This window comes from Portunus trituberculatus, chromosome 43, assembly GCF_017591435.1.
Source record: "Portunus trituberculatus isolate SZX2019 chromosome 43, ASM1759143v1, whole genome shotgun sequence".
Taxonomy (NCBI): domain Eukaryota; kingdom Metazoa; phylum Arthropoda; class Malacostraca; order Decapoda; family Portunidae; genus Portunus; species Portunus trituberculatus.
Genome location: NC_059297.1, coordinates 5478485 through 5502201, shown reverse-complemented (window position 1 = coordinate 5502201; position 23717 = coordinate 5478485). Strand labels below are relative to the sequence as shown.

The 23717-nt window shown below is 41.5% G+C and overlaps 1 protein-coding gene across 9 annotated transcripts; it reads left to right on the top strand.

Moving 5' to 3' along the window:
• The first annotated feature begins 671 nt into the window (after positions 1–671).
• On the top strand, positions 672–22418 carry LOC123517961 (methionine--tRNA ligase, cytoplasmic-like). Of its 9 annotated transcripts, none has more exons than XR_006678636.1 (12): positions 672–723; positions 908–1168; positions 2646–2812; positions 3072–3188; positions 8754–8891; positions 9338–9499; positions 10435–12315; positions 12548–12835; positions 13334–13485; positions 14404–14449; positions 16373–16429; positions 22066–22418. XR_006678636.1 is itself a non-coding variant. In XM_045278458.1 (11 exons), exons 1-10 carry the CDS (start codon positions 687–689, stop codon positions 14441–14443), a joined length of 3240 nt encoding a protein of 1079 aa, XP_045134393.1. In that variant the 5' UTR covers positions 672–686; the 3' UTR covers positions 14444–14449; positions 22066–22418. The 9 variants fall into 9 exon arrangements, 4 of the variants coding, with proteins under 4 accessions (XP_045134393.1, XP_045134392.1, XP_045134391.1 ...); XR_006678635.1 differs by having other exon boundaries at positions 16320–16429; XR_006678637.1 differs by lacking the exon at positions 22066–22418 and adding an exon at positions 16633–16761 and having other exon boundaries at positions 14407–14449; positions 16320–16429.
• The last annotated feature ends 1299 nt before the right edge of the window (positions 22419–23717 follow it).

Genomic DNA, 23717 nt, shown 5'->3' with positions numbered 1-23717 from the left:
ACCTCTTAAGGACTGTGAAATATCTAGAGCCATTTCACATGAAATTATTTAAAGATATACAGTATTATGACTACAAAAAAAAGTACGGTTAACTGAATAGGTGCAACGTGAGAAAGCACCCATTCTCAGTGAAGTCTAACCCCCTGGGCCTCTACTGGGTCTAGTGGGCGGCGCCGCGGCGGGCCACTGGGGGCCACTGGCGCCGCAGGCAGGATTGCCAGACGCGTGTGTTAAAAAATTGGCACACTCTTCCCGAAAAAAAGGTTCAGATGGTCACTGGTTCAAATAGCACTGGTTCAGATGGTCACTGCATGGTTGAAGTAGTACAGATTCAGTTTGCACTGGTTCAGATGGTCACTGGCTGAAATAGTACTAGTTCAAATAGTACTGGTTCAGTTTACACTGGTTCAGATGGTTACTGGTTCAAATGCCCACTGGTTCACTTGACTACTGGGTCAGTTGACCACTGGTTCAGTTGGCACTGGTGCATGTAGTACTGGTGCAAGTGACACTGGTTCAGTTGACCGGCAACCGCTTGCTCCACGGTCTCATCCCCTCTCATGTCACAATGTCACAAATCTGGCACACTTTGTTGCATATCTGGCCATCAGTGGGGCACCAAAGGTTATCAATGGACATCTAGCCATCAATGGGGGCCAAAGGATACCAGTGGGCGTCTACCTATCATGGAGAAGACTACAGGATACCAGTGTAACTCAGCTTGTCAGTTCAGTTAAGTTCAGTCGATAGGCGGAAGTGTAGCCTGGTTATCGGCACTTCCTGATGTGTTTTGGTTTGGGTTTTGTCTGGGTCTGTAGCTGTAATTAATTATTATTCATATTTTTCTACTTATGTTCTCTTATTTTCCAAAAATTGAATATTATTTCTTTATTTTCTTGTATACTAGATTTTCCAAAAACTGGTTGCGAGAGGTGTGCTGTTAGAAAAGCCACACAGCTCGACAGTCACAGTACAGTGATCAAGATTAGTGACAGTGCGGCAGAGGGTTGGCGGTGTGTGTGTGACTGTGTGCGAGCGTGTCTGTCCAGCTGCAGAAAGTGTGAGGACAAGATGCGACTCTTCACCACCAAAGAACACCCTAATGGCCTTAAGGTCATGGTGGCGAGTAAGCTGTCCGGGCGGCAGGTGGAGGTGACGCATGTACCTGGTGAGTATGTGTTGTGTCTCACCTGGTGGCCGGTCATTTTTTTTTTTTAATTATTTTAATTATTATTTTTTTAGCCCTGAATGTCGAGGAAACTTGGTGTGCTGGAAAAAAAAGTAGTGTCACTATCAAAATAGAAAAGTTAGAATAAGGCAATTGCATTTTATGAGTATATATTTTGATACATTCCTATGACAGTTGATGATGCAAGGAGGGGTCATAGATTGAAGGTGTTCCAGCGGTTCTCTGCTTTTTTTGATTGCAGAGCTAGATTTTTGGTCAATATGTAGTTTCACACCACCACGGAATCTCTGATGTGACTCGTGTTTTTCCGGTTAGAAATGTATTGAATTGATTGATGGTACATATAATTTTAGTTGCAAATGAATATTTTTCGCGTTATTTATTTTACAACTCCGACTTATGCCTGTCTGTAATTCCCAACAATCTGAGGACCTGAGGGAAATCGGGGTGTTTGGGTGGTTACAGTAGTAAGGATAAATTACTCATAGCTAATAATGAAATTAGTCATAGTCAATGTAGTAAGCAGCACAGTTGATCTAATTATACTGGATTTCTTTAAAGCTTTCGACACTGCCCACCATTCCATTTTGATCACTCAGTTATACCAGTTAGGTATTTCTAGTTACATATTTTCTTGGATCCACAACTTTCTTACCATGCGGAAAATGTCAGTTGTTGTTGTGGACTGTTCTGGTGCCAGCAATAGTGTGATGGTGTACCTCAAGATTCAGTCCTGGGACCAACTCTTTTTTGTATTTATTTAAACCATTTGGCTGCATCACTCAACTGTCAAAATATGATCTTTGCTGATGACTTGAAAATTTATATTAAGATCCAGAGTAATTAAATTTCCCCTACAATTAACTCTATAGTTTAGTTATTTTTCAGCAAGATATTGATGTAGTGAAAGGAATGACAAAATCATGGGGTCTTAAGCTTCACCATGACATGGCTCTATGGTTTGACAGATCTCCATCCTGTCAGTTTTTATTAGTAGGACTTTATTGGGAATTCTATTCCATTTACTATCCTAAGCAAAAATTTGGTGGTAATGATTGACACCAAACTGAAATTTTATGACCATATTTGTTCAGTGGCTTGTGAAGCAGGGGGTGTGGCTTAAAGTTTCCTCAAATCAATACTGTGCTGGTTTTGTGATTTCATGATGACATCACACACTACTCATGCCTGTCTTTCACTTGAATTCAGGTTGGTTGTGTGCAGTACTGGCCATATTGGAGACAAAGTTGTTAGAGTCTGTGCAGCAAAGGTGAACCAGGAACACACACATACACACAAAAAAACAGCTAAATAAACAAAATAAATAAGTAGATAAAAAAAAAGGTAAATGAATAGAAAAAATATAATAAATTTAAATATTTCAAGAGATAAATTGTTATCCTTATTACATATTATTAGTTTTATAGTGTGTGGCACAAATTCTTTATCTTTATAGATATATTGGAGGGAGCAGCACTGGAGGTGAGTGAGGCTGGGGTGACATTCCATCTTCAGGCCAACAGTGCCGTATTGTACTTCCTCCATAAGACTGACCAGGGGGGCAGCAGTGATGGCAACAATGATGCTGAGGCGTGGCTGGAATGGGAGTCAAGTCAGCTTCAGGTATGCAGGCTGCTTCCCTCCTCTTTATTTACTCTTTTTGATCCCTCTTTCCCTCTAGGCACAATTTTGTTTTCTTTTTGTACATTAGCACATTTTTTTTTCTATGAATTTCTCTTTACCTCAATTATTTCTTTGTCTGTTAGAATGTGCTTTCCTTGTTACTCTTGTTTTCTTCTTCCTATGATTGAAATACAAGAAATTCACACTCGTATTTGCACAAGTTGATTATGTGAAGAATATTGTTTTGTCAACTTTTCAGCCAGTTTTGGTGCCGTATCTGCTGTCTGTGGCAGGAGGGCGGGAGGATAAGGAACTGAGGGCAGCCCTGCAATCCCTGCTGACCACACTCACCACCTCACACTCTCTCAACACCAAGGTATGCATCCTGGCATGGCAGGGAGATGGGGGCTGCTCCATTCTGAAGAGCTTATTAGTTAATCTTGATTTATGAGAGTTGTACAGTTTATATTTTTTAAGTAGAGATTTGTAATGTAGATCATGATATATTTTATATTGCAAGTGTTTCGTATTTTGTGGTCTTTCTGCATTTTAGGCCATTTTTCAAGTTTTTTTTTATCCCTAAATTGAAATGCTGTATTTGAAAATTTGAATGAAGACCTAGATGACCGAATTGGTTATGATCTTCCATTTCTAGCAGGAATTGAAAGCAGGGAACACACACACACACACACACACACACACACACACACACACACACACACACACACACACACACACACACACACACACACACACACACACACACACACACACACACACACACACACACACACACACACACACACACACACACACACACACACACACACACACACACACACACACACACACACACACACACACACACATAAAAAGAAAGTACAGCAAGAAAGGACTAAAGAAACTTACTTATGAGCGAATGTAATGTATTCCAACATAAATGGAGTGATATCGGGATTTTAGAACTCAACGATTACTTGAGGGACAAGAACCCAGATATTGTGGGTCTTACTGAAACAAAACTGAGAGAGGGAGAAGACCTGATGATGGTTGGAGAAGGGAAATATAATGTTTGGAAAAGAAATAGAGTAGGTAAGATGGGAGGAGGAGTGATGTTGCTGGTTAAAAAGATATAAAGGTGGATCAAGTGAAAGAAGGTATGGGAAAGGCAGAAGTGCTAAAGATCAGAGCAGAAACTAATGAAGGAAAAAGAGGCACTACATAGTGGTGTACGTACACCTAAGACAAATGCATGGTCAGTACAGGAATATGAAGAAATGATAAGTGATACAGGAACATGTCTGGAAGAAATGTTGGGTGGCTGTGAACGAACTATAATGATGGGAGATTTTAATTGTAAAGAGGTGTGTTGGGAGGACTGGTCAATGGAAGGATCAGAGACAACATGGGGAAATACACTATTGACACTGGCAATGGAAAATGTGTTAACTCAGTGGGTCAAAGAAGATACTAGGTTTGGAGGAGAGGGAGCATCGTCAAGACTGGACTTGGTCTTTAGTACAGAGCCAATGGTCATTGAGGAGATGAGGGTGGAGTGCCCTTTAGCAAAGAGTGATCATGCAGTTTTGGAGTTCAAGGTGATAGATGAAGAGAAATCTAGAAGAAATGAAGAATATAAAGTGGGAAGATGGAATTATGCCAAGACAGATTTTGGAAACCTAAAGAAATTCTTTCAAGAGACAAATTGATGAAATTCAAGAGTGCTAAGGAGCAAATGAAAAGTGGAAGGAATTTATAAAAATATACAAAGAAGGTGAGAAAAATTTGTACCAATAAGACAACATAGAGAAGTTGGAAAGCAGGACTGGTTTAACGATAGATGTGAAAAGGCTAGAACAAGAAAAGAGGATGCATGGAAGAGGTGGAGAAGGAAAAGACGGATTAAGCAGTGGGAAAGTTACAAAAGAGCAAGAAATGAATATGTGTTGATTAGAAGAGAAGAAAGAAAGAAACAAGAAAAGGATATAATTGATAAATGTAAAGACCAACCAAGGCTTTTTACAGACATGTGAACAACAACATCAAAAATAGAGAAAGTATTGAAAGTTTAGAAGTAAATGGAGTATGCAGTGAAGATCCCAGGAAATGGCAGAGGCTATGAATGGATGCTTTCGGAAGGTATTCACAAAGGAGACTGCTTTTGACAAACCACTGGTAATGGAACAGAAAGGGATTATGAAGGAGTTTCAAGTAACTGTGGAGGAGATCAAGAACATGATGGGGAGTTTAGAAGTGAGAAAAGCTGTGGGACCTGATGGGGTATCAGGATGGATTTTAAGAGAATGCAGGAGCAACTGGCAGAAAAAGTTTGTGAAGTAATTGATGCCTCATTAAGGGAAGGTGTAGTGCCCCAAGACTGGAAAAGAGCTAACATTGTCCCAATCTATAAATCAGGTAACAAGAGAGACCCATTGAACTATAGACCAGTGTCACTTACAAGTGTGGTAGCTAAGATGTGTGAGAGGGTGGTGAAGAATAGATGGACAGACTTCTTGGAGAAAATGACATACTTTGTGAGTGTCAATTTGGTTTTAGAAAAGGGCGTTCATGCACGACAAACCTGATATGTTACTATTCGAGGGTGATAGATGTAATACAGGAAAGAGATGGTTGGGCTGATGGAATATATCTGGATTTAAAAAGGCCTTTGATAAGGTACCACACCAGAGACTGATCTGGAAACTTGAAATGGTAGGAGGAGTGCATGGCAGTTTACTAAAATGGATGGAAGACTTTTGGTAGGAAGAGAAATGAGAACAATAATTAAGGACAGACCATCAGAATGGGGATTGGTGGAGAGTGGAGTTCCACAGGGATCAGTGTTGGCACCAGTAATGTTCGCGGTCTACATAAATGACATGGTGGATGGGGTGTCCAGTTATGTGAGCCTATTTGCAGACGATGCAAAATTGTTAAGAAAAGTGAGATGTGACAAAGATTGCGAACTACTCCAGGAAGACTTGGACAGAATATGGAAATGGAGCTGTACATGGCAAATGGAGTTCAACACGACAAAATGCAAGAAAATAGAGTTTGGCAAGAGTGAAAGAAGAATCAGGAGTATGTACAAGATAGGAAATGAAGACATAAAACCAGTCATGAAGAAAAGACCTTGGGGTGACAATTACCAATGACCTATCGCCAGAGAGACATATAAACAAAATAATTGGAGAAGTATTGAACTTATTGAGGAACATAAGAGTGGCGTCAGATATTTAGATGAAGAAATGATGAAGAAAATAATTACTGCAATGATAAGACCGAGGCTTGAATATGCAACAATACAGTGGGCTCCGAACTTAAAGAAACACATAAGGAAACTAGAGAAAGTACAGAGGGCTGCAACAAAATGGTGCCTGACTTAAGAGATTTGACTTATGAAGACAGACTGAAAAGAATGCAACTTCCAACCCTGGAAAACAGAAGAGAAAGGGGAGACCTGATAGCAATATACAGAGTGATGATTGGCATGGAAAAATGGATAGGGAAGATCTGTGTATGTGGAATGAAAGAATGTCGAGAGGGCATGGGAAAAACTAAAATGGCCACTTATAGGAGAGATGTGAAAAATATAGCTTCCTCATAGAAGGGTGGAAGCGTGGAATAGTTTAGACGTGGAAGTGGTCAACGCAAGGAATATTCATGATTTTAAGAAAAAGCTGGACATTAATAGATATGGAGACGGGACAACACGAGCATAGCTCTTTTCCCGTATGTTACAATTAGGTAAATACAATTAGGTAAATACACACACACACACACACACACACTAAGTTACTAAGACAAATGAAATAGGCATTTACCTATATAGATAAAGAGATGATGAAAAAATAGAATACATGATTCAACTTAAACTAGGATATGCTGCATTTATATGGTCACCACATAATAAGAAAAATATAAAAGGAAGATAGAAAGGATTCAAAGTGCTGCAACCAAAATAGTTCCAAGTTTGAGAGACCTAACGGATGAGGACAGATTAGACATTAAAACTTCCAACATTGTAACAGAGGAGAGAAAGAGGAGACCTAATTGCTATATACAGCACATGGAAGGGGATGGACACAGTTGACAAAGAAGACTTATTGGTGTGGGACTCAAGAAATACAAGAGGACATGGCATGAAATTGAAAAGACTATGTGTAGAAGAGATATTAAGAAATATAGTTTTCCAAAGAGAAGCATAGAAATATGGAACAAGTTGAATGAAACAGTAGTTCAAGCAAGAAATATTCATGACTTTAAGGCCAAACTGGATGACTATAGGTGTGGAGACAGGACAGTACAGACATAGCTCTTTTCCTGTAAAACACAACTTGGTAAATATAACTAGGTAAATAAACACACACTGTATTGTGTAGTGGTTAGTACACTTGGCTCACAACCGAGAAGGTCCAGTTTTGAGTCTTGGGTGCAGTGAGGCAAATGGACGAGCCTCTTAATGGACAGCCCCTGTTCACTTAACAGCAAGTAGGTATGGGATGTAATTCGAGGGGTTGTGGCCTTGTTTTCCCATTGTGTGGAGTGTGGCGTGGTCTCGGTCCTACCCAAAGATGGGTCTATGAGCTCTGAGCTCTTTCTGTAATGTGGAAGACTGGCTAGGTGACCAGGGGGTGACTGTGGTGAATTATATGCACACACACACACACACACACACACACACACACACACACACACACACACACACACACACACACACACACACACACACACACACACACACACACACACACACACACACACACACACACACACACACACACACACACACACACACACACACACACACACACACACACACACACACACACACACACACACACACACACACACACACACACACACACCGGTAGCTCAGTGGTTAGAGCGCTGGCTTCACAAGCCAGATGACCGGGTTCGATTCCCGGCCGGGTGGAGATATTTGGGTGTGTCTCCTTTCACGTAGCCCCTGTTCACCTAGCAGTGAGTAGGTACGGGATGTAAATCGAGGAGTTGTGACCTTGTTGTCCCGGTGTGTGGTGTGTGCCTGGTCTCAGACCTATCCCAAGATCGGAAATAATGAGCTCTGAGCTCGTTCCGTAGGGTAACGTCTGGCTGTCTCGTCAGAGACTGCAGCAGATCAAACAGTGAATTACACACACAATCAAGAGGGCTGGGTTCGAGTCCTGGGAAGCGGCGAGGCAAATGGGCAAGCCTCTTAATGTGTAGCCCATGTTCACCTAGCAGTAAATAGGTACGGGATGTAACTCAAGGGGTTGTGGCCTTGCTTTCCCGGTGTGTGTTGTGTGTGATGTGGTCTCAGTCCTACCCGAAGAATGGTCTATGAGCTCTGAGCTCGTTCCGTAATGGGGAAGATTGGCTGGGTGACCAGCAGGCAACCGAGGTGAATTACAGGAAAACCTCATTAAGTTTAAGTTGGATATCAGGACACTTTTAGGAACTTGAACAAATCCTGGATAATTTGGATGTTTATCTAAGAAATTACTGATGCAATCCACCAGCACACTGTCACTGCCTATCTCTTTGTTATTGTTCATTCAGAATCTATGATGTGCACAACTGTTGTCCAGTAGTCTTGCTTGGTCTTCCTAACTTTGCTTTTGTCTGCCATGGCCTCTAAGATCAAGCTGACTACTTTTTGACCTTGGAAACTTAAGAACTTATCATTGTTGTAGAAGCTGAATATTTTTGTATAGAATTAGGAGTATGAGGTGAGCTATGCCAGACTCATTAGTTTGGTGGTATGTACTTGAAAAAATCCAAGGAAGGCACAGCACAAAAATCTTAATGAAGCTGTCAACAAATGATATGTGCAAGAAAGAACTGAAGGGAAACAGTGGGTGTCCTGCTTCGTGTGTTGTAATGCCTTCATTTCAGTTTGCCATGTCACACTTCTCAGTTGTATGTTCATCCTTTCCAGGAAGTGAATGCAGCAACAGTGGTGTTGTTTTGCTCACTGGTGCCCCTGCAGAGTGAAGTGGTCAGTGCCAGCCTCTTGAAGGAACAGCCAAATCTATTGGCATACCTCACCAGCCTCAGGGAGGTGCCCTCCATTAAAGTAAGTGACAGGGTCTGCTTTATGTCTTTTGTAAAGCTATAACACTGATTCTCTCTCATTATCAGTAAAAGGGGATTGGCTAAGGGATGTAAAATATGTGAAACTTAAAAAAAAGCCCCATTAAAAGCTCAAGAAACAGATTACTGCTTTGAAGTAAACAAATACATTTCAAAGTGAAAGATATTTTGTTGTGCAGTTTTCAAAAATTGTGTTTATCATCATTGTTCATTAGTTCATTGTATCAAGTACTGGAGTATATCATAATGTTAACTTGTAATGACCTTGCAGTTTGCTGTTTTCTTAGTGAAAATACTGGATGCCTTGATTATTGATGCATTGTGCATAGGCTCTTAAAACCTTGGTTAGTTCATTCTCTTGCAGTATGCAAAGGAAAACTTCACATTTTCAAATATTCAGCAACTAATAGGAAGGTGGCATTATTTCAGGAATGTGTAGCCTCATGGTGGAATGGTGGCAGCAGTACTCTGAAGAATTGGGTAGGTTGTGTTGCACCACCATCTTCTCCTTCCCACTCTACCTTGGCACTCCTCAAGGGCTCACCACCTGCCACCCCTGGCCGGGCAGCTCCTGCCACCCCTGCTGACCAGGTGAGTAAGGCTGAGGGTAAGAGGGTAAAAAGAAAAATAAAGTTTTTTCTAGCATATTAAGAAGTAAACTGAAGTCTGGCATTTTTGTGGATGGCATATGATACATAGGCAAATAAGCACTTAAGTCAGAGATAAGAAAAATATATAAGCCAATATTATGGACTTATAACCTTATTTTTTGAGTGATGTCTCTCAATGAACAACTAAAACAGACTTTAGCAAACTGTGTGATACCATTATCTTGATTTTCGGGAGGGCAGCGCTTGAGCATACTACTACATGTGATGCCTCATATACTGATCATTTGTGCTTTTTGTACTTTATTTATTTTCTTGTTTCCATTCTTGTTTCTTGCACTCATTTGGACTTTACAAAACCTTTCCTAAGAGCCAGCCAAAAGATTTGTTAAGTCTCAGTACATTGATATCAATAAAAAGGGTTTGCCATAATGTGATAATCTTCTCAACAAAATAATTTCCCCATGCCTTTTTTTTTATGTAAGAGGGACAGCTGGCCAAGGGCAACAAAAAATGTGATAAAAAAGTCCCACTGAGGTGCTGGTCCCTGAAAAAGTGAAAAGGAAAGGGTACTCCTTGGCTGGTATAAGAATTTTTTTTGTTTTTTTGTCCAGATTCTAAATCTTGAGTGAAGAATATATGTGTAGCAAGGTGCATGTAGTTTTGTGTGAAGGAAGAGAATTGTCTTTAGAGGGCAGACTGTAACTGCCTCCTTGTGTTGTGAGACACAAAGGGAAACATTCACTGACATCACAGCTTGCTTTAATGATAACTTCACAGCACCACCTGAATTAGTGCTATTGTATTAGACCTCACTGGGGATAATTATTGTGTCAGTAGGTGTCTACTGCCTCCTCCATATGACCTTGCTAATTTAGAATTTCATTTCACACTAATCATTTGTGGCATTATCCACAGAGCAAACCAGTGCGAGCAACAGTTTCACCAGAAGCAGTGAAGGAAGCTGAACAGTGGTGGCAACAGCCGTCCAAGGCCTGTCCTGCCCCAAGGAACTGGAGTTCTCCTATCTTGCCTGTCAAGGGAGAGAGCAACATCCTGGTGACTTCTGCATTGCCGTATGTCAACAATGTGCCTCACCTTGGGAATATCATTGGCTGTGTGTTGTCCTCAGACTGCTTTGCCAGGTTCTGCCGGCTGCGTGGTGACAACATCCTCTTTGTGAGTGGGACGGATGAGTATGGCACAGCAACAGAGACCAAGGCCATTGCTGAGGGGCTCACCCCTCAGCAAATTTGTGATAAATACAATGCCATCCATTCTGATGTTTACCAGTGGTTCAACATATCCTTTGATTACTTTGGGCGAACCACAACAGAGCAGCAGACACAGATTGCCCAGGACATTTTCAACAAGCTGGACAGGAACAAGTACATCTGCCAGGAGTCGGTGGAGCAGCTATACTGTGCTAAATGTCAACGGTTTTTGGCTGATAGATTTGTGGAAGGGACGTGCCCCCATCCAGGCTGTGGGTATGAAGATGCACGAGGAGACCAATGTGATGGTTGCAGTAAGTTGGTCAATGCCATGGAGCTGGTGCGGCCAAGGTGCAAACTTTGCTCTAGCACTCCTGAGGTAAGATCCTCTAATCATCTCTTCCTTGATCTTCCCTCCATTGAACCAAAATTGAAGACTTGGCTACCTAACTCTGCCCCACAGTGGACTTCCAATGCCCAAGTCATCTGTGATTCCTGGGTCAAGGATGGCCTCAAGCAGCGTTGCATCACACGAGACCTTAAATGGGGCACTCCAGTCCCTAAGGATAACTTCAGAGAGAAAGTCTTCTATGTGTGGTTTGATGCCCCCATTGGATACATCAGTATGACTGCCTGCTACACAGACCAGTGGCAGCAGTGGTGGCTCAACCCTGACCAGGTGAAGTACTACCAATTCATGGCCAAGGACAATGTTCCTTTCCACAGTGTGGTATTCCCATCCACTCTGCTGGGGACAGGGCAAAACTGGACCAAGGTGACCCATCTTGTGGCCACAGAGTACCTCAACTATGAGGATACCAAGTTCTCCAAAAGTCGTGGTATTGGTGTGTTTGGTGACCAGGCAGCCTCCACCGGCATTCCTAGTGATGTATGGCGATTCTATCTCCTGTATCTTCGTCCTGAGGCCCAGGACACGTCATTCTCCTGGGTTGACCTGCAGACCAAAAACAACAGTGAACTGCTCAACAACCTTGGCAATTTTGTCCATCGAGCATTGACCTTTGTTTTCAAGTTCTTTGGAGGAGCTATTCCTGCTGTTAATCCTTCCAATCAGGACTTTGAGGTGATGGCAGCTATTAACAAAGAACTGAGGCAGTACACCTCATCACTTGCCTGCAACCACCAGCGTGATGGGTTGCGGGCAGTGCTGTCCATTGCCAGAATTGGAAATCAGTACATTCAGGACCAGGAGCCATTCAAATTAGTGAAACCTAACCGGCCACCAGAGGACAGGGAGCGTGGGGCTACGGTGACGGCCATAGCAGCAAACATTGTGGCACTGGTGGCCATTGTCGTGGAGCCGTTTATGCCAGAGACATCAGGTCGTATTAAGGACCTCCTTGGTAACCCACCACAGCTCAAGTACCTCCCTCAGGCCTTTACTCAGTTCCTAGCAAGTGGTCATGTCATCAAAGAACCTCAGCCTCTCATTACACAGCTGGACACTGAACTCATAGAGAGGTTAAGTAAACAGTTTGGGGGTGAGACCAAAGCTCCAGCTGCAGCAAAGAAAGAGGTCAACCCTGCAGAGGTAGCTCAGCTCCAGGCACAGATTGAGGCTCAGGTTTGTAGAAGGCACTTGTAAAGAATTAATTAATATTTCTCATGACTTCATGATAATTTTTCATCTATATTTTTCAGTTTTGAAACTGATTGAGACTCTTAGCTAATGTCAATTATGACTGGTACCTTTTCTGGAATTTGTGGAGCATGTAATTTGTCTGTCAGTTATATTTTAAACCTTTCTCAGTACATTGATTTAAATTCCTTGGCATTGAGTTAACCTTCCTCTGCAGGGTAACAAGGTACGTCAGATGAAAGCAGGAGGAACAGCAAGCAAAGCAGAGGTGGCAGCAGAGGTGGCCATACTAATCAGCCTCAAGGGACAGCTGGCCACTGCACAAGGGGTTGAGGCAACTCCAACAGGTGATAAAGACAAGAAGAAAAGCAAAAAAGGAGGTGGAGGAGGAAAGGAGAGTACAAAACAATCTCCTGCTACTGCCAGTGCATCTGCTCAGTCACCTTCAAATACTCCAGTTAATGAAGCAGAAGTGAACAGGTTACAGGCTCTTGTCACACAGCAGGTAAGAAGACAATGGGTTGGTGTTGCTGGTGATGTGTACTCCTGCCCTTTATAAGCTGTTCTTGGGCAGAGCTTTTTTCTTCTTTAAGTTTTTCAAAGCAGCAAATTATTATCTTTTCTTATAATTTTGTTGTGCTCGTTACTAGCATTAATGCTTGAAAAAAAGCGACTTCATTGCTGGATGACAAGTCTTTATTGCATGTTTCTGATGTTCATGAAAGAGGAATCTAGAGAGAGTGTGTGTGTGCGTAGATAACAAGACTGGAAGACGTAGGATTGAAGATTAAATAGGCTTCCTTTGCTTAAATTTTTGATACTTTGGCAGCATCAGTTTGATTTTATTTTGAATATCACTAGAGCATTAAAGTTTATGATATTTTTGCAATGAAAGATTTGAAAATAATCTTTAATTACTTCTCCAATGCATTTAATTTGCTTATCTACTCTGTTTTAATTTAGAGTTGTGTTGTACATAGAATAACATGCATTGCATTTTCAGGGTGATAAGGTTCGTGGTCTGAAGACCAGCGGTGCATCCAAGGAAGCCGTGGCCCCAGAGGTTGCTGTCTTGCTGGACCTGAAGCAGCAGTTGGCTGCTGCTCAAGGGATTGACCCAGCCACCCTCTCTGGGAAAGACAAGAAGAAGAAAAAGTAAGCAAAATGTCACTGATGCTACATATGTATGAAAAAAATATATAAATTTTACACATGTGATTTTTTAGTAACACCTCCTCTCCTTGTGATGATGGCTGGTGAGCAAAGAAGATACTATGATTTATTTATTCACTATTTATTTATGTATCAGTGTGTAAATTTTACTTATTGATTTTTATTTTTGTGATTATATTTTGTTGCACTTTACCTTTTATTTTTTTTTATATTTTCACCAGGTCTTTATTACTTTGGGGTGTGATGTTGACCTTTTCCAGTTTTTAAAATTGTGAAACCCTCCTTCACCCCAACACATGTACATACTGGGACATAATTGATGGCCTTCCACTTGTGTTGGATGGAGAGGTCACTAACACACCTTTGGTCGGTCCTGATTTTCTGTCTCTTGATACAAAGGTGATTTGATGTCTGAGAATGGAGCACCAATGCATACATGCATATCCTGGACAGTAATGAAAGTCAAATGTAGGAGACATGCAGCATATATTAACCTGGAATGTCTAATTTAGGCACCTATCTGTGATAGGGAGTGATGTGAGCAGAATAGATGGAATGAAGGCTTGGTAAAGCACAACACTGCAAGACTGCTTTTAGTTACTTGAGGATATGGAAACAGTAAGACGAAAAAGAGGCATTTGAATAAAGTGGATGAATTAGAGTGGATTTTCAAAAATTAAGTAGACTGGAGTGTGCAGGGAGAATAGTATACAAGTAGTGGTGGCTGGACGTGTTCTTGTAATTGCTGCCTATTGTAACATAGAGGTAAGTCAAGTAAGATACATTTTATCAGTCATCAAGAGACAAACCACTTACCAATTTGAATCCTTCACCTGGGGGCAAATTTTGAATCTGGCATATTTTCTCCACTAAATCTTCATACGTGTTCCTACTTTTCAGCAGGCGTGATGGCAATGTAGGCTGTTCCTGTGCTCTGTGATGTAAGGTAAACCAAAGAACAAAAGAGTATTTTTCCTGACACTAACTTTCTTGCACCAGTTAATGATTATCCAAGAACCAGATTGAAGAGTGGAGAGGCATTTTCTTGGGTCTGCTAACAGTGCTCCTCTTTCTTAGGATCTTATTCATGGATCTTTTACTTCTATTTACTCCCAGTGGTGATGCAGAATTCTTGTTTAACTATCAATAGTATCATGAAAATACTGATGAAAACTCCAGTAATTCACACTTAAGCTTTTAAAAGTAAATAAGATACCAGTAAGTTTAAGACTACAAGTCTTGGAGTGAGGGGACTGTGCTGCATCTTGAACATCATACTCTATGGGTATGCTACATTCAGTACATTGTCATTTATATTCTACATTTTTAATTGAGAAAAAAGAAATGGCAGACTAAAAATGTTTATCTTTATCTGGATTGGTAAAAAGAATTGCTATGTATAAGTACCAAGTAAGATAAGTAAGATTGATGCACCAATTAACACAAACAAGAAAAGTTGACAAAATGAGAGATGGTTGTGGATAAAGGGTCAGAATGTAAGAGTGTAAGCTGAATGAATGCTAACAAAATCTACTAAGTTCCAGATCATTACAGGTTGTAGACAGTTCACTTTCATTAACTTCCAATCTGTTATGCATTTCCCAGCAGTCTAAGTTCTCTCATTTTGTGGCAGTCTTGTAATCACACAACTGGACAAGACTATCAGTAGATCAGATCATCAGAGTTCTTGACTTTGAGGAAAAATGCAAAACAAGCGTGGAAGTGAATGTGGCAAGTTGATCTACCTATTGGTGACTGTAACTTTACTCTTGGTTGAATGGGAACACCAGAGTGAGTTTTTTTCTTTTTTACTCTTTTTTTTTCTTGTAAGAGATAGAATGGATGAGAGTGGGCAGTACCATGGCATATAGTGATGTATAGTTGTATGGAAACTCTAGTATGTGGTAAAGTTAGTTATGATATTCAGGAATGGTAAGATGTACTTGGAAGTCGTGTGATATTGTTTTGTAGTTTTATGACATGTACTATATATTCTTTGGGAAAGGATTGCACATAACTTAATTCTATGGGCACTCCTCACTTGTGGGCAGAAGTTGTTTGAGCCATCAATAGCCACCTTGTGATTCACAGTGGGAAGTGTAGATTATGCAACAATTAATGATGAGAGACTGCTGTTTTCAGGACAAAGTATACTCATTTGTGACTTGCCATGCCTTCTATTTCAGGCGTTAAATTTAGATTAGCAAACGGATAAGAGAAGAGTATCAAACTGAGGTGCTACTACTTATAAGGCCTTATTAGCTCTTCCCCTCCCCCAATCTCTCTCTCTCTCTCATTCATTCATTCATTCATTCATTCATTCATTCATTCATTCATTCATTCATTCATTCATTCTCTCTCTCTCTCTCTCTCTCTCTCTCTCTCTCTCTCTCTCTCTCTCTCTCTCTCTCTCTCTCTCTCTCTCTCTCTCTCTCTCTCTCTCTCTCTCTCTCTCTCTCCAATGTAATCAGATCCCGCTTGTGTGAAAGTAATGAACACCATCAATAAGAAGTGTGTAGCTAGAAAGTTAGTGTGTGCATTACATTCCCTTTCATAGAGGTAAGTGTCATGACCATGTTCATTATAGGAGACTAGAACTTTGCTTGGGTATGTATGTATATTGAGCAAGATGAAGCTGATCGAGATGTACTGAGGCCTTGATGCTCGTCTTGGACCAACTGGTAAGGTGTTGGATGTATTGTGAGGGTTCTGACAGCTTTGATTCCCGATGAAATAATTTTTTTGCCAATATATTTCACCCTGCACTCAATTTCTTTTTTCCACAATGCTTCAAATTCATCTTCCTTTCGAGACAGCACAGATGGAAGTTCACTGTACCTACACCTCCACCTCCCAACTTACATTACAGCACGGAGGTTATGTCGTGAATCCCGCTGTCACTGAGTGACAGACATAATGCAGCTTTGTAAGTAGTCCATTGTAATTGTAGTTATATATTGCCTCAAACTTACTTTCATTTGTACTTCAGTACTTATGGATTTTGGACATGTTAACTAAAGCACTACTTGATTCCTAAAAGTTTACATCACTATTCGCATGATTGTTGTTTCAGATTTGCACTACTTTTCCATTCACTGATCTCCTGATGCTCTCAAAATTTTCATACAGGAAGGAAAATTACCAAGTCTTCACATAACTGGTTCCTCTGCATCCTTGTGTACGATGGAAATTCACATCAAGATTTCTCAGATATCCGCATTACCTATACATAAAAGCCAACCTATACATAAGCCTAAGGTTAGTGTTCAGTGCCCACTACTGTGCGTTACTCAGGAGCAAACTGCCAAATAATTCAGTCATGCATATCAGTTCAACCCCTTAACACTGGCCAGCCTGAGGTTCTTTGTACATCTGGCATGTGAGAAGAGGAGATTTCACTAGTTACCCTCCAGCCAAGGTAGTGGGAGGGTTTGCTAGTATTGCTCACCCCCTGCCCCTCCCCCTCTTCACCTAGTTGTCTTCATATTTTGTTGCCATGTGGCAATATGGGCAAGAGAAAGGACTGGTGCAAAGAGGAAATTTTATCTATAAGGAGTCTGTATGTACAAAGCAGAGAAACGTACAAAGGATATGAGTAGCTCTGTGGGAGAATGATTCAAGCGCCATCCCCAGTGAAAAACGTATATTCCCGCACAAATGGAAACTCAAGGCGTCCTCTTTCACTAGATACAAAACACTGAATCGTAGTTTTGACCGTATTGTCATAGAGAGAGAGTAGTCTAAACAACATCAAGTGGAAGAGGACGCCTTGAGCTCCCGTTTGTGCAGTAATACATTTTCGCTAGGGATGGCGCTTGGATCGTTCTCCCGCTGAGCTACTCACATAGCCAGTGTCGTTGTGCGAGTGAAAGAACTGCAGTGATGGACCAAACAATTTTGTGATGCCTGGAAAGGCATGAAAATGTCTTCCCACATTTTGAATACCATCACAAAATTGAATCTTTGGTCCAACTTATAGTTCCTTCAGTCAGAGAAAAAAAATATTGGCTATCCTTTGTTGGCTTCTCTGCTCCAGTCCCTTCCTTCTCCAGATTTTTCTTGCTATCTAAAGACTGTCCAGAGAAAAAAAACCACATGTTGCAAGAAAATTTATTAAAAAAAATTTTAATAACCTGACTTGAGAGGAGTCTGGGACTTAAAAACATTGCTGCTCATGCATGCATGTACTGGCATCACAGCCACCTGGCACCGAGTCTGGAACAATGGAGACATGGAAAAAATACACCAGCACTTGAGTCATCTTTCATCTGTAGCACTTCCCTACCAGTTTTATTATGCATGTTGATCCCTAGAGATTGAGTTACTATTAGTAGTGCCAGTTCACAAAGGCATTTCTGGGCTTTCAACATGCACATTTCTGGCAGGGAAACTTTGCAACTTTTTCGACGGGCTTGACGTTGGTAGTTAGTAGTTCTTGGTCTCTTGACACTCATCTTCCCCCAGGTTTTCATCTCTTCTGCTGGCCTACTTCCATCCTCAGCTCCTGCCATGATGCTGATCCTCTCTCTCCTCAGCTGAAAGGAGCAATAGGAGTCAATAACAAACACAAATACCTCACCCTCAAACACACACAACCCCACTCTCTCCCTCAAACTGCTCAGTGATCCTATTATATCCTATCACTCAACTTCCACTCTATTTTTGTATATCTCATACATTATCTCATCCAGCCCCTGCTGCCTTCCTATTTGTTTGCCTTTTCATATTTATCTTTACTTACCTCTTCTGAATCTTTCCTCTCCAGTCACACACATCACTCTCCCACATCAAATACCACACTTAATCTTAACCTCCTCTGTGTTTATTCAACTCTTCTGAATCTTTCCTCTCCAGTCACACATCACTCTCCCATTCATTCCACACTTAATCTTTTCCCAATATTATTTTGATACACTTCTCATTTCTCTTCATCATCTGTCACCACTGCCCCGTTCACCTTCAGGCTCTCCACATTCTTAATATCTGGCACCCCCTCATCCCACAGGAATCTGTACCATTCTCAACCACCTTCAACATCTTTCTCTTAATAACTGTAATAACTGAATCATGCATCTCGCACTTAACTTTAGCATTCCCCCAACTCCTCTGGTGCCCTCGGCTGTCTGTCAGGGTTGGCCACAGCATGATGGTTATCCTGGCAGCAGTAGTACTGAGAGATTGTGCCTTCATCAGTGTAAGTTTTGATTGCAGTTAGTTGGTGCAACAGGTTGTCGATGTAGACATAAAACTGACCTCTGTGGAACTTGCATTCCTGTATTGGTGAGTGGTGATAGAACTGCCTAGTAGTGTTCTTCCTTGGAGATAATTCTCAAGGACCATCAAGAGGTGGTAGTGGAGTGGCTTGATCAGAACCCAAACTGGGAATAAGCTTGGAGATAATTCTCAAGGACCATCAAGAGGTGGTAGTGGAGTGGCTTGATCAGAACCCAAACTGGGAATAAGAGGGAAGCTGATGCTCATCCAGGTTTCAGAGACAGGTCTGTAGTAACTTGGGGCAGAGTTGAACCCCTTGCATAAAGAGACCAAATGTACCTCCTCTTGGGCTGTTAGCCACTTCATCTCTACCAGGTAGGCAGTATACATTGTAGCATAAGGCACTGGCACACAAGTTATTGAGATTACTATTAGTAGTGCCAGTTCACAAAGGCATTTCTGGGCTTTCAACATGCACATTTCTGGCAGGGAAACTTTGCAACTTTTTCGACGGGCTTGATGTTGGTAGTTAGTAGTTCTTGGTCTCTTGACACTCTTCTTCCCCCAGGTTTTCCATCTCTTCTGCTGGCCTACTTCCATCCTCAGCTCCTGCCATGTTGCTGATCCTCTCTCTCCTCAGCTGAAAGGAGCAATAGGAGTCAATAACAAACACAAATACCTCACCCTCAAACACACACAACCCCACTCTCTCCCTCAAACTGCTCAGTGATCCTATTATATCCTATCACTCACAACTTCCACTCTATTTTTGTACATCTCATACATTATCTCATCCAGCCCCTGCTGCCTTCCTATTTGTTTGCCTTTTCATACTTATCTTTACTTACCTCTTCTGAATCTTTCCTCTCCAGTCACACACATCACTCTCCCACATCAAATACCACACTTAATCTTTACCTCCTCCTTTGTGTTTATTCAACTCTTCTGAATCTTTCCTCTCCAGTCACACATCACTCTCCCATTCATTCCACACTTAATCTTTTCCCAATATTATTTTGATACACTTCTCATTTCTCTTCATCATCTGTCACCACTGCCCCGTTCACCTTCAGGCTCTCCACATTCTTAATATCTGGCACCCCCTCATCCCACAGGAATCTGTACCATTCTCAACCACCTTCAACATCTTTCTCTTAATAACTGTAATAACTGAATCATGCATCTCGCACTTAACTTTAGCATTCCCCCAACTCCTCTGGTGCCCTCGGCTGTCTGTCAGGGTTGGCCACAGCATGATGGTTATCCTGGCAGCAGTAGTACTGAGAGATTGTGCCTTCATCAGTGTAAGTTTTGATTGCAGTTAGTTGGTGCAACAGGTTGTCGATGTAGACATAACACTGACCTCTGTGGAACTTGCATTCCTGTATTGGTGAGTGGTGATAGAACTGCCTAGTAGTGTTCTTCCTTGGAGATAATTCTCAAGGACCATCAAGAGGTGGTAGTGGAGTGGCTTGATCAGAACCCAAACTGGGAATAAGAGGGAAGCTGATGCTCATCCAGGTTTCAGAGACAGGTCTGTAGTAACTTGGGGCAGAGTTGAACCCCTTGCATAAAGAGACCAAATGTACCTCCTCTTGGGCTGTTAGCCACTTCATCTCTACCAGGTAGGCAGTATACATTGTAGCATAAGGCACTGGCACACAAGTTATTGAGATTACTATTAGTAGTGCCAGTTCACAAAGGCATTTCTGGGCTTTCAACATGCACATTTCTGGCAGGGAAACTTTACAACTTTTTTGATGGGCTTGACGTTAGTAGTTAGTTCTTGGTCACTTGACACTCGTCTTCTCCCAGGTTTTCCATCTCTTCTTCTGCTGGCCTGCTTCCATCCTCAGCTCCTGCCATGATGCTGATCCTCTCCTCAGCTGAAAGGAGCAATAGGAGTCAATAACAAACACAAATACCTCACCCTCAAACACACACAACCTCACTCTCCCTCAAACTGCTCAGTGATCCTGTTATCCTATCACTCACAACTTCCACTCTATTTTTGTACATCTCAGGCTCTCCACATTCTTAATATATGGCACCCCCTCATCCCACAGGAATCTCTACCATTCTCAACCACCTTCAATATCTTTCTTAACTGAATCCTGCCTCTCTTGCACTTAACTTTAGCATTCCCCCAACTCCTCTGGTGCCCTCAGCTGTCTGTCTGGGTTGGTCACAGCATGATGGTTATCCTGGTTATCCTGGCAGCAGTAGTACTGAGAGATTGTACCTTCATCAGTGTAAGTTTTGATTGCAGTTAGTTGGTGCAACAGGTTGTCAATGTAGACATTTCACTGTACTGGCCATAAAACTGACCCCTGTGGAACTTGCATTCCTGTATTGGTGAGTGGTGATAGAACTGCCTTGTGTTCTTCCTTGGAGATAATTCTCTAGGACCATCAAGAGGTGGTAGTGGAGTGGCTTGATCAGAACCCAAACTGTGAGTAAGAGGGAAGCTTTGTTCATCCAGGTTTCAGAGATAGGTCTGTAGTAACTTGGGGCAGAGTTGAACCCCTTGCATAAAGAGACCACATGTACCTCCTTTTGGGCTGTTAGCCACTTCATCTCTACCAGGTAGGCAGTATACATTGCAGCATAAGGCACTGGCACATTTTAGTACCTGGGGCTGATCTCATCTATACCTGTGGCTTTTCCTGCATCCAGTTCGTGGAGTTTCTTTCTTTCCCACCAGTTCTTTGGTGATGGACACTGTAGTGATGGTGTGGACTCATGTGACATCACTGGAAGGGGTTTGTGTGGGATCCTGAATTTACATCTTATTTACAAATACAATTCAGCTAAGAGGGCAGCCTTGTCCTTGTGTCTGTATACCTTGGTGAGGGGCACACTGTCTCGTTGCATCATGTCTTGTCACTTTGACCAGGATCCACCACATCTTGCCAACTCCTGGGGTGATGGGCCTGTTCTTCATAGCCTCCTCCCAGTGCTACCTTGGCCACTTCGTGATGTCAGTCATGTCAGCCCTATGTAAGACAATTGTGGTGAGGTATGGCTTGTATCTCCACTCTGTGCTTTTGGCCTGTGGCATTGGTAACCAAACCAGAGAGGTTGTGGCTTTGGTTATGTGTGACAGTACATATCAGACCTGAAGAGCAAGCAGGTATAAGTGATAGTGTGAGACTTTTTCTCAATGACTCATGAGTCACCTTACAATCTATATAGCATGCCTCGTGTCCTACCATCTTGCCTGCTCCCACAGCCAGATGGTTCTAGGTGCAACACTTTCCCTCACCATGTGGAGCTGTAGCCATGTTTGTCAGAACAGTGTGGTGATGAGAGTTCAACTTTTCCCATCTGGTGACTTTTTTTCCCCAGGGATGTCAGACAACGCTGGGTCAAGCAGCTCTCCCCTTTAGTGGATCTGGAAGATGACGTGATTGAAGAGGCCCAACACTGCCACTAAATCATAGTATGTTTGCTGCTCCACAAGGAAATTTAAATCCCCATGATGAAGACATTCTTGAGGACATTCTTGCAGCCATGAGTTCAGAGCAAATTCTCTAGTTCCACCACCAGCAAGTAGTGTGATGAATATGTGAAATGTGTGTGTGAACTAAAACAAAATGTAAAATTGTAATTAGCATCTCTGAATAGTGTAATAAACCAGCTACAAGACCAAGCAAGATGCAAGTGGCATGAAACCTCAATAAATGTTTTGTAAAAAGAAATTTGGTACTTTTTAACTTATCCTGTACATACACAACACTTTATGCATGTTTCAGAGTAATAAAAAAAAAAAAAGGATGGACTTAACTAACGGGAATTCTTCAGAACAAGTGCACCGGTGACTTTACTATTCTGAAGTTGCCAGCTACAGAAAGGTACAAGATGGTTAAAAGAGAAGAGGACTTGCAGTTGAAGGAATACTGGGAGAAAAGTGAAATAAAACACATGGCATGATGGGTATATAGATAGTTGTGGAAGTAGACCTATCATAGGATCACTTGCAAGGGTTATAAGAGTAATAAGTACATTTATGGATACAGAAATTTAAGAACGGTCACTTCCCTAGTCAATGGGATTATGGGATGCCTTCCCCACTCACCTGGATTCTCTGGAATACCTCCACTGGTTCCAGGCCGAGTCCAATAAACACTTTTCACTCCTGTAGGTTGATTTTGCACAGTAGACCACTGACTGACTGGATGGCAGGCCTAATGTCAATGCTCATCACAATGCCATGCTGTCCATGGCACCATCCCTTGTTCTCTGGATATTTATCTGTTGATCAAATAAGGTCAATATATATATATATATATATATATATATATATATATATATATATATATATATATATATATATATATATATATATATATATTTCATGTAGTTATGTTAACACTGCATGCTTATCTAACCAGAATATCCTCAGAAATGTAACTACAGTACAAGGAAAAAAAAATAGTTTGCATGAGAGGGTACAGACGCTTGGTAGTGTGGTAACTGGTATGGTGTATATTGCAAGTGAAAGGATGGTGATGTGATCGAATCCCTTGTGGTCTTCAAGCAACATGAAATAATGATAGGAGAGAAGATAGAAGAAAAGAACCTTACCCATCTTTACCATTTAAGCATAAAATATTTCCCAACATCAACATTTTTTCCCCGTATCAACATCCTGCATATATATATACCATTCCCTGGAAAGCCGCTCAGTGAAAGAGGAGCCAAAATGCTGATCTTTATTAAGTTTCAAAATACTTATACATCTCTTTACACTTGGAGGAGAGGAAGAGGAGAATTTATGTACGTAAGTAATGATGAAAATTATTGTGCATAAGGCGTACCAAGAACCTTACGACACACACGCACGCCCCCACCCTCCACACACACACCTTTTTTTTTTTGCATTAACTTATCTGCATCGCGTTATGAGAGAGAGAGAGAGAGAGAGAGAGAGAGAGAGAGAGAGAGAGAGAGAGACTATAGCACCAACATAAGGCTCTTATTTTTTTTACGCTTTTATT